This window comes from Myxocyprinus asiaticus, chromosome 26, assembly GCF_019703515.2.
Source record: "Myxocyprinus asiaticus isolate MX2 ecotype Aquarium Trade chromosome 26, UBuf_Myxa_2, whole genome shotgun sequence".
NCBI lineage: Eukaryota > Metazoa > Chordata > Actinopteri > Cypriniformes > Catostomidae > Myxocyprinus > Myxocyprinus asiaticus.
Window position 1 is genome coordinate 40,002,601 of NC_059369.1, and position 12,324 is coordinate 40,014,924.

At 38.5% G+C, this 12,324-nt stretch overlaps 1 protein-coding gene across 3 annotated transcripts in view; it reads right to left on the minus strand.

Annotated features, from left to right (window-relative positions):
• The window catches only part of LOC127416914 (serine/threonine-protein kinase PAK 1-like), a 60,615-nt gene that overhangs the window by 21,212 nt on the left and 27,079 nt on the right, over positions 1-12,324 (minus strand). For all 3 annotated transcript variants that reach the window (XM_051656517.1, XM_051656516.1, XM_051656515.1), the window contains exons 2-5: positions 8,653-8,869; positions 6,314-6,408; positions 2,364-2,511; positions 1,955-1,992 (exon numbers count right to left, since the gene is read on the minus strand). In XM_051656517.1, the coding sequence (XP_051512477.1) occupies positions 1,955-1,992; positions 2,364-2,511; positions 6,314-6,408; positions 8,653-8,845 (474 nt within the window). In that variant the 5' untranslated portion in view covers positions 8,846-8,869. The remainder of the gene's footprint in view (positions 1-1,954; positions 1,993-2,363; positions 2,512-6,313; positions 6,409-8,652; positions 8,870-12,324) is intronic.

Consider the following 12,324-nt stretch of genomic DNA (forward strand, 5'->3'; position numbering starts at 1 on the left):
AAAGTCTTAGGCACATAAGATATTTCACAAAAGATGGTTATTTATATCTGCTACTTTAGTGTGTCAATAGGAAATATAAATTTTATACTCCCAAACATTCCCTTTTCAAACAGAATTGAATAGAAGAACAGGGAGCCCTGCAACAGATGGCATGGCCCTCACAGAGCCACCCAATGAACATCAAGTCAGTCTGGGATTACACCAAAAGACAGAAGTAATTGAGACAACCTAAATAAATAAAAGAGCTGTGGTGAATTCTCCAAGAAGCTTGGAACATCCTATATGCCAACAACCAAGAAAAACTGTGTTCAGGTGTAAGTAGGAGAATTGATGCTGTTTTGAAGGCTAAGGCTGTCACACCAAATATTGATTTAGCTCTTTTTCTGTTTACTGGACTTTGTATGACGTTAATTGATTAGTGAAAACTATTTATGTCATTGTTTCTTTAAGAAATCCTCACTTTTAAAGTTTTTCACAAGTGCCTAAAACTTTTGCACAGTACTGTATATATATATATATATATATATATATATATATATATATATATATATATATATATATATATATATATATACACACATACACGTACACTGTATATATAAAACCTTAATCTGGTGAATATATGGGCAATAAAAAGAAATGTATTCGGTAAATACTTAAATATAGAGCATTGTAACAGAGCCAAGTCTCCATCATTTCAAAATAAGAGTCCCTTTGTGGGTTTCGGACTTGTTTACAGTTAAATGTCCTATATCTTCATTTTTACAAATCTTAATTTTTTCTGGTTATTAACAATAAACTGCATCTGAGATTTTATTCATTTTGGACTCTTGTAGCCTCTATGTCTGTTTGTGTCAAATTCAGGAAAGACTAACATATTTTTTTACATTCAACAAATTGATTTTAAAAACTATCAGTCCATTAATCGGTTATCTGTCTTTTCCACCACCTTAGTTATCGTATTGGCAAAATCCACCTATCGGTCGACCTCTACTTAAAAGTATCAAAAAAGTAGTCCATACTAGACTTATACTATATTCCAGGTTCTCTGAAACCATACGACAGCTTTGAATAAGAAAAAATTTAAGTTGTTATTCACTGAGAATCCTGACATCTGCATCCCTTATGAAAATGGAAAACTTTGGTACTTATTTATTTAATTAAAATGACCATTACATTCATTAAAAAAATTTACCTTTCTGTGTTCCACAGAAGAGAGGAAATCATAGTGGTTTGTAATGACATGAGGATGAGTTAATGATGACAGAATTGTCCTTTTTCTGTGAACTTTTCCTTTAACCCTCCCTCCCCTTAATTTCCCACTTCTGCTCTCAGTCCCCCCTGGCAAACTTCCTCCTGTCCACTGTCAATCTGGCATGTTTTTGTGAGCTGAGAGGACATTTGTCCACATTTCCATAGATTATATCATCATTTACTCACCCTCATGTTGTTCTAAACCTATATGTCTTTCATTCCTCTGTGGAGCATAAAAGGAAACATCTGTATGGTCATTTAAACCAATTCAGTTGGCTGAATTAATTAAAAAGGCAGTAGACTGTGACTCACTATATAACATGCTAAAGCACATAAAAGTGTCATAAAACACCATAAATTACATTCTGTTCATCACACAAAGCCATTTTATGCCTTCAGAAGGCTTGGAATATGTCGCACAAGTCTCATGGACTGCTTTTATGACACTTTTGCATGCTCTATTATGTGTTAAAAGTGTTAAAATGTACTCTCATTTAAATTAATTCAGCCAACAGGACTGGATTAAATTATCTACTTTTGTGTTCTGAAAAGGAGTACTGGTTTGGAGCAACATGAAAGCAGGTAAATGATGACAAAATTGTAATCTTTGGCTGAACTATCCCTTTAAAGTAAAACAGTTTCTCAATACGCCAAAGATAAAAGCAGAAAACACAGTCAAATGTCACATACAGTGACTCACCACTGCATTGGAAGAGCTGTAGTTATCTGCACCTTTATCTGAAATAAAAAGACAGACATGAACAATGCGGTGAAGAAATGCCCGAGTCACATTCCATCCCAAAATAAAAAGAATAAATACGAATAAACAAGAAATTAAAAAGTCTATTGTCTGAGAATTGTTGCATTGTGCATTGTATTATTTTTGTCTCATCAGTAGCCTACGTTACAAAAGCACTGCACAAAAAATCTCCTTACTGTGATGGGAATCAAACTCATTGACATATTATAATTGCAATGTAAACTTGCTAAGTAATTGTACATATTCATCTTAATAAACTTAATGAATTTAATGCATGTTTGTTTTAATTTTAAAAAATTGTGTCCAAAATTCAGAATAAAATATGTGTGTGTGTGTGTGTTTATCACACCTGTAAAGCTCATGTATTTCTGGCTGTTGACCGTTTCTTTAGAGTCGTAGAATTTAAGCACATCAAGCACCGCCTGCGGATTTTTCTTCTGCTCCAGTTTGGTGATGTTTGACGTCTGTAGTAACCGTCCCCACTGCTCAGGCATTCCCTACAAACAAGAGGAACAAAAACAGCTCACTTCAATGTGAAGTTTGTCATTTTTGTTCAAATACTAAGCCATTTGTAGGTTGATTCCCCACAAAAGTATGAACACTGTGGAGCTATCAAAACATTGCTCTGTTTGTCTGAGCATCCCAACCATAGCCATAGCAAAACTGGCTCAGCCAATGGTGTGTTTGTTTGTCCGTCCAATGGAAGATAAGGGGCGTGTTCGGGAAACCGGTTTCAAAACAATCATTATTTTTGCAATTCCATTTGGTGACACTAGTAGCAGAAATGTCTCTTCAATAAATGAAGGTTGCTTCAGCCCATGAATATAACAGTTAACAGTCTGGTTTCACACTTCATAGTCTCAGACTGCATGCCTATGGACTGCCCTTGGTCACACAAAAATGGTAAAACTGGTGAAGCATGGCTGCAGCATGCTCATTATGAGTGTGTTAGTGGTGAAGAGCATGTCTTTAGGTTATGTGACCACTGTCATCAGTTTAAGGACTAATGGACTCAAGTAATTTGAGTGTCTCTGGCACAGGGTGACCCGCTGGCTCTCTTTACACACAGAGAACTCTTCTCAGTGTCACAAACAAAACTTATGGCTGACCTGGGGGTCAGGCAGAGAGTAGAGCTCATTTAGTGTCTTATCAAAGATAAGATAGCAGTTATATAAGACAGTTGTGGACGAGCAGATACTGCTGTGAGATTCTAATTGTTTGAGAAAGTCAAAATTTCATTTGGGACGGGCCAAAAATGTTTCTCAAACCGAGGGTGTAAGATGGGTGGCAGTCTATGACTATCGCATGTAATGTCTCTTATATTCAAGGACATCATCTTCATCATCTTCATCATGATCAGGTTGAACACTATCATTTTGCAGATTTGGTGGAGTACAGAAAACTGAATGTACTGTTGATCAATGCGGATTTTTGTTATTCAATCTTCCATTTAGATTTTTTAAGTATTCGAATAGTGCCCCAGCAAAGCAAGGATGATTCTCCTTTATAAAAGTCAATATCTTGTCCCCATGTTTGGGTGAAAACATGGCAAATGCAGTCACAAATGGATGGTCCAATGATCTAGAAATGTAGGCCCTACATGGGGTAAATTGGGCAACTTTGTGAAATCTATGATAGTCGCAACATAACAATGTTTATATGTCATATACATGAATTCAAATGATTATATACACAGTATATACAACATACTAGGGGTCGAACGATTAACAGCCTGGCCGATAATCGGATCCGATATTCATCATTTTTCGAATTATCAGAATCATTATTTTGTCTGATCTGATTGCCAATACATTTTAAAATGCGCTCCGTTGGCTCTGATGCCACCGTCTCTCTCCGAAAGGTTACTGTTTGTAGTCTGGCTCAATGTCCCACCCACAGTATTATCGGATTGGTTATATGTCACGAGTAAATGGCCAATCATCACAGTACTCTGTATTCGTGGGTGAGAGGCGGGAAAGAGGAAAGTAGCGAGAGAAAGATGCATCACTGAGACTGAGAGGACGAGCTATTTTCAAAGGTAAGAATGCAGATACTGAAGTTGCAATAAACATCACAATACTCTATGCCAGCGGTCACCAATTAGTTCCATCCGGACCGTGAGACATTATGACAATGGCCGTTTCTACACTTTAGGTTAGCAGCGTGACAAAACAACAGAGCTGTGTACACAAGCACTCCGGGGCGTATTGTAGATAGCACTGATCTTTCAGCTCTATCCACCTTTTTCCTGAACGTGGAAGTGTTCCACGATTCGTCTGTTTTCAATATCTGGTCTACAGTGTTTTCACTCACATTGGCATATATTCTTAGTGGTAATCTAATGTTTAAGGTATTACATTTGTAAAACATGTGGCTTTAATGTGCTGATAATTCACAGAGTCGAGATGACCGTTTTTTTTATTGACAGTACCTCACCTGAGTGTGTAGATGTCATGAATTGATGGTCCAAAGTGACGCACAAGTTGAGCATGAAATTTATTTTTACTCCCAAAAACTAAAATGGTTGTTGTTCTCTGTCTGGATCGCTCGTTTCGTACCAGAAACAGAAAATAGGCAATTAGAATCATCATGGCGCCGCCCAGTGATTGCTCAGGAAAACTGTGGATATCTATTTATTTATTTTTTCCTCCCCTTTTTCCGGGTGGCAGAGGACGAATCTCAGTTGCCTCCACGTCTGAGACAGTCAATCCGTGCATTTTATCACGTGGCTTGTTGAGCGTGTTACCGCAGAGATAGCAGGGCACGTGGAGGCTTCACGCTATTCTCCACAGCATCCACCCACAACTCACCACGTGCCCCACCAAGAGCGAGAACCACATTATAGCGACCAAGAGGAGGTTACCCCATGTGACTCTACCCTCCCTAGCAACCGGGCCAATTTGGTTGCTTAGGAGACCTGGCTGGAGTCACTCAGCACGTCCTGGATTCGAACTCGTGACTCCAGGGGTGGCAGTCAGTGTCAATACTCACTGAGCTACCCAGGCCCCCAAACTGTGGATATCTTTGAATATTTTTCTCTAACACCAAACACGCTTCATTAATGCCCTTTTGCGCTCTGCAACGTTGCCCCTCTACCCCGGCCCAGTGACATGAGGCGCCACATAGTAGAGCTGCAGACGCGGTAATTTCAACGACAGTAGACTGTAATGGAGAAATACAGTGAGCAGCGATATAGATGGCCGGCAGAGATAAGTACTGATTTAACAGAGTACTCGCCCGTATGTGTTGGTGTTTTTACATTATAGCTGATGATGGCATTGTTAGTGGTAGCTAGCTAACCAACGTTAGAAGGTTTAGCAAATGAAACGTCATCTTTGCTTGCGTTAAATCTTTCACCTCCATTGTGATTTTTTGCACTTGACTAAACAGGCTAGCCAGCTAGCTACCTGAAGAGTGTAAACTCCAATAAAGTTGACTCTCGTCTGCTATCACATGTTAATACATAACATTCTGTTATGAGCTGTTTAGTTCATTATTTTTATATATTTAAAGTTTCAGTTCAAAAGAAATGCTTCTATGAGCTCCCTCCACTTTATTTAAAAAAATAAAAATAAAAATAAAATAATAATAATAATAGGGGACCTGGGTAGCTCAGCGAGTAAAGACGCTGACTACCACCCCTGGGAGTTCGCGAGTTCGAATCCCAGGGCGTGCTGAGTGACCCCAGCCAGGTCTCCTAAGCAACCAAATTGGCTCAGTTGCTAGGGAGGGTAGAGTCACATGGGGTAACCTCCTCGGGTCGCTATAATGTGGTTCGCTCTCGGTGGGGCACGTGGTGAGTTGTGCGTGGATGCCGCGGTGGATGGCATGAAGCCTCCACATGCACTATGTCTCCGCGGTAACGTGCTCAACAAGCCAAGTGATAAGACTGAGATTCATCCTCTGCCACCCGGATTGAGGTTAGTCACTATGCCATGACGAGGACTTAGAGTGCATTGGGAACTGGGCATTCCAAATTGGGAGAAAAAGGGGAGAAAAAATAATAATAAAAAAACAATAATAATAATAATGTTGATAAGTTTTTTTCAAGTATTTTTCAAAAGATAATATTTCATTAAACACATGTTCATTGGCATTTAAAGGACATTTTGTGTTGGAGTTTGTGTTAGTGTAAATTTTGAAACTACATTTTTCATTTTTACTGCAAATGTATGTTGGACCCAAATACCGGTTATCGGTCTCCTTGATTACTAAAAATCGGTATCGGCCATGAAAAAACATATCGGTCGACCCTTAAAAGTATATGCATTTTGCAGAGACAACTTTGCTTACACTTACTGTAAACTCTCCAGTGACTGCATCAAAGCCAACATGGATGGTGTGCTCGAAGTCCGACGGTAGAGAAATCTCTGGACGCTCCTTCTTCTTATTGGCTGAGAGACGGCAGGTGGCGGGGACACAGGAAGAGAAAGAGAGCACAGTTAAAACAAGTCAAACTCAGTCTACGTGAACATTCACTGCGAGCGAAAATTTTCCTCCAAAACATTGTCAGCCTCTAGTTTATGAAACTTTTTTCTTCCCCATGCACTATTCAGTATTTCAAGTCTTCTGAAGACATACAATAGCTTTGTTTGAGGAACATACTGAAATGTAAGCTGTTATTCACTGAAAATCTTCCCCTCTACTGCAGCTCTCAAGCTAGGTTGTCAGAATTTTTCAAATGTTAGAACAGATTGTATAGATACTGTATGTATGCCTGACAGTATAGATAGTCTGGCATCGATTTCACTGTCAACATTTACTTTGCACCAGTTTCTCTTTTTGTCACTCATCAGACACTGCTCTGAGCAGACGCTGCTAATGCCTGTTAAACACAACACAGTCCTCTGGTTCTCCCTCTGCACCCGCTCACTCTGAAGCCAAGCAGGGCCTTTAATATTAATGCTGTGATAACAGGATGCTAATTTACACAAAACAGTCTTCTGAGACACGAGCTGCTTGGCACACGTGTTTGGAGGGAGACAAACTCTTGACATAGAGACTGAAGGGATGCACAGGTGTCTGGAGACACGTGCTATAAACTAATAAAGTGTAGGGATGGGACGATTTGGTTCTCAAGATTCAGTTCGATCTAAGATATAATTTATTTGTCATCATTATTATAATTACATTTTAACTTCTTAAAAATATAACATTTTTACATTCTATAAATAAATGTTATATCATGAAATGATATATCTAATAATATATAAGTACTATTACATATATAACTGTTTGAAATAATGTGTACAATTTATAATTAATAACACTGATTTTATATTTATTTGTACACTGTCACTTTAAGAGTTCAACGTGACTCACAGCTGTTCCATTTTATTAACAAGTCTTTATCTTTTTCTTTATCACATCTGTGCTGTGTGATTAAAATTAACATTTCTATTACTTTTTTTATCTGACTGTAAAGAACAAAAAGGACATTAAAAGACACATTATTCAAAGAAACTGGAGTGCGGGATCTCATCTTTGACGGAGATATATTACACGGAAGAAATGTTCTCTTTAATCTCAAGCACTTTTCAACAAAACAAGGCGATATTCAAGGTATTCCAGTACTTACATTTCTAAAAGCTAAATTCAGGCACTTTAAGCACTTCAAGGACCTTGTGCGAACCCTGTAAACAGAGTAGAAAAAAGCGCAGTGGGGGTAAAATCAAGCGATATAGAGATTATAATGTTTCACGGGTCATTTAATTTATGATCACCTTGACAGAAAACAATACTGCAAATTTCTAAATATCGAGTATTGCCTCGTTATGATTCAGCATTTTTTTCATTTGCGATTTATCGAAATTCGATATATCGTTCCATCCCTAATAAAGGGTGAGAATTTGGTGTCCCAAACTAAAGAGAACTAACCCAATTGTTTTTAATAAAAAGGTCAAAGGTTTATGGTAATTAAGTTTTTTGCTGAACAGGGACCATATCACAATGCATGTGAAACTCATCAACATGTGATCTCATCAAGGATCTGTCCGGCAATATTGAATATGTGCAGGATCCACAGGGGAGAGGAAGATTATAAGTGAATAACAACTTAAATTTCAGTCTATTCCTTACAAAACACTATCATATGGCTTCTGAAGACTTGAAGCAAGCAGCACAAGCTGTACAGACTACTTTTATGGTGCTTTTTTGTCCTGGTCACTTTAAGCTTTTATGTACGGAAAAGAGCAACGTGAAAAAAGTAATACGGATTTGAAACAACATGAGGGTTGGTGAATGATAAAAATTTCCATTTTTGGGTGAACAATCCCTTTAAAGATTCCCAGGGGTAAATTATTGACCAGACCGCTACTGAAGTGGCACATAGACAGCGATGTCCCATGTTACCCGTTACTTTTCTCAGCGCTGGTCAGGATGGACCAATCAGAGTCATCTGTGACTGTATTTGGCTGTATAAGCTACTGTATTTATTTAATGATTTTATATGATTGTTGGGCAGATTTCCATTTCTATATCAAGAACTAATCTGTGGAATTAATAAATTAAATAAATACACTTTAGTGTACAAAAAAAAAAAAATGAAGTGAAATGAAATTTGGAGGATTGGCTTTCTGGGCCCTCATGCTTTGGGCCCTTGAGGAAGACTCCTTATCTTGTAGAAAACTGTCACTCACTCTTGTCTCCTCCTCCTGTGAGTATTGATCGAATAAATCCTTCTTTTCGTCTCTTGTCCTCTGGGTTGGGCGGTAATGGTTTAGAGCCGTGGTTGAGGGTGCCTGAGTCTTTACTCGACGAGCCAATCATGGTGCTGGTGTTTCTCATAGGCGGAGCTGGTGGCTTGTCTTCTACTTCCCCATTGTCTGACATCTTCAGCTGTGGTCGTGGCTAAATCTGAAACACACAGCCAATCAGAGTTAGTGAAAAGAGGAGGGGTTGATAATGTAGAATTAAAGCACAATAGAGCACAACAGTGCCTGCACACTTTTTCAGCCGTCTTGGATCCTGAAGTAGTTTTCCCATAAAAAAATTTCCATAGGAATTTAATTTCTAAGCCATTAACCAAACCAACCCGCTGCAAGGTGAATCACAACAATACAAACTTTGATTTAAAGCAAAAAATTATTTGAAAATCAGGCGAAAAGACAAAGCTACAAGACTGTGTGAGGGAATGAACTCCAATTCCACGAATGACGTAATAGAATTAAAAAGGATGGAAAAATATAAAAATACTGATTTAAAGTTGTTGATAAGTACAGAAATAATTTATTTTAATTTTATTTCAAAATCTCCACATATTTGCAAATATACAAGTAGTTTGAGAGTGTAAGGATACGAACTTCATTTAAGGCTTAGTTCACCCAAAAATGAAAATTCTCTCATCATTTACTCACCCCATGATATCCCAGGTGTGTATGACATTCTTTCTTCATTTGAAGAAAAAAGAAAAATATCTCAGCTCAGTAGGTGCTTAAAATGCAAGTGGATGGTGATCTGACTTTTGAAGCTCCAAAAAGAACAGAGAGTCAGCATAAACGTCATCCATAAGTCTCCAGTGGTTAAATTAATGTCTTCTAAAGCGACATGATTGCTTTTGGTGCGAAAAATGGTCAGCAGCGGTATGCGTGACGTGACGTAATCGCGTTGGCATGTTCACGTGAGAACTGATGCACATGAGTCATAGCCGGAAGAGTAGCGCTGTTTACAACGGAGTAGGAGGAACGCTGTACAGAAACTTCATTGGTTTTGGTTTTGATCTGTATTTGTATCTGTTTCTTAACTCACAATGGTGCATCTGTGTGCTTATCCTGGATGTCTCAACTGAGAGGAGAACATGAGATTACGTCTGTAACATGGCAATACGAATATGTCACACGAGACACCATGTGAACTCAGCGCTTACTCGTGAAGCTTACATGGTGGATTATAGCTCAAAAGTACTTAAATACTGATCTTTTTCGAAGACATTAATTTAACTGCTGGAGTCGTATGGATGATGTTTATGCTGACTGTCTGTGATTTTTGTAGATTCTAAAGTCTGATCACCATCCATTTGCCTTTTAAGGACCTACTGAGAGATATTGTTCTATTTTTCTTCAGATGTGTTCTGCTGAAGAAAGAAAGTCATACACACCAGAGATATCATGAGGGTGAGTAAATGATGAGAGAATTTTCATTTTTGGGTGATCTATACCTTTAACTCAAGTCATTGCAGAAATCGGCCACTCCCACTACGCATTGTCAGAGCTTGTTTTCTGTGCTTTGTTCGCCGCAATTTTCTGATTGATGGGTATTGATGGGTATTTCTCTTCAGGATTCATCGGTTGTGTACTATTTCAACAGATACTCTGCTTTAAAAAACGATTTTTGAAAAATTGGCCCGATTGGCCAATAAACAAAGGTGGTCATTCTACTGAGTGTCAGTCAAAAATAAACCAACAGGCTTGCAAATGGATAGTGTGCACTTTAGGTCGAGCTTACCAAAGCGAGCATTACTATTTCTATTGGGGTTTGGGATTACCCAAGTATTAAACTTCGGCGCATAACTCCTCCCACACCATTTGTGCTACAGACATGAATGATACCTCAAATCATGGAACTTGTTGAGGAGGAATGTGCTACGACTTTAAGTGATCAGATTTACCATTTTCACCTGGTGAACGATAAAATGGGAAACCGAAGGAGGGATCCTAGACATACAGTATCTAAGGACCAGAATATCATAGAGACTTGCGTAGAACAAACAATGTTGTATAAGTTCTGTGTTAAAGTATAATATTAAGGGTTGAACATTTAGAACGATCCCAAACACCATGTATGAACACAAATTATAGTGATACTTACTTCAAACATCACTGATTAACCAAAGCATGATGATTCAGCACAGCAGCTCTGACACCTCTGTGCCACCTCAATGTACCAGCATTACGTAAGACTGGCAAGGCTGTATTATTTTTGGCTTGTATGTGTGTGTGTGTGTGTGAAAACAATCCAACCAAGACACGGAGATAACAAAGTGTCAGAACAAATACGAGCAATGAACACATGAACAACCCTGGAAACAGACCAGCCTGGACATATAGACAAGATTTACAGAATCTGTTCAATAAAACACACACCCACCTCAACACTTCATTTCCCACTTTATATTCTTTCACAGATCATTCATGTGGAAAACACTGTAACCACATTTCTAGCTTTCTGGTAGTCTGTAATAAATACTTGCCTTTACCAGTCTCTTCTCTGCATATTGACACTAAATTCAGTGAGATAAAGTTTCCAAATCCTGACTCTTTGTGTTTGAGAGAGACAGTGTGTGTGTTGCCGGTTTTAAGAGGTTGTGATGTGATGTCACAGGTGAGTTTGATGTGAGTGACTCACCATGTATGGTGTAACATGATAGCGGAGACTGAGAAGTGCGCACACACACACACACACACACACACACAGACAAAACAAATAGAAAACCGTAATACCCATGCACAAACTTGAGCGCTTTGCAAACGGCCAACAGAAGGCAACAGGGCAAACAAACAAACTGTTAGACGACACAAGAATATTAAAGTCACACTATAGTTCAACACACACAGCTGGTGAAAGACAGACAGGGTTTGTTGTGCGAGTGCAGTGTCGATCTGGATGTGTGAACCCCCCTCACACTCACACACACACACACACACACACACACACACACACACACACACAAAGCTGACTCAAAAGCACACACAAAGCCATGTGGACTCACATTTCAGACACTTCTGTCACTTTTAGCAGAGCCCTGTCATCACACTGGTCTCTTTAATCACACGCGCACACACACACACACACCCACACACAAGTGTGTCAGTTTTTAATGGAGCTATATTTGCCCCTGGGGCATAAAAAAATTATTATAATAATTTTATATATAACACACAGCATGTCAAACACTTTAAATGTGTCTATTGAGCAGTTCAGTATACTAATGACCAGATATTATGAGATATATCGAATGTTAGATCAGAACAGAAGTGGGCTTTTTTTCCTTGCATTTAAAATATCTGGGCATTATTGCCCTGAGTCCAGCTTAATTTCTTTAGTTTTGCACAAGCACAATACACAATTTTTTTTATTACATTTAAGTCTCCAAAACACCAGTTTTAAATACAAAGACCGGTGAACCAACAAGAAGAATGAGGAAATAAAAAAGTCTGTGGGACTTTAGTCTGTCTGCAGTAATTACATTGATCTCAAGCGCAGTTTGACCGTCACACAACCTTCTAACCAACTTCAGGTGCTTCTTATTAGAGTGAACAAAGGGCCTCATTCACAGTAAAACGTTTGTGTTCCCATAGTCCTCCACAGTCTAA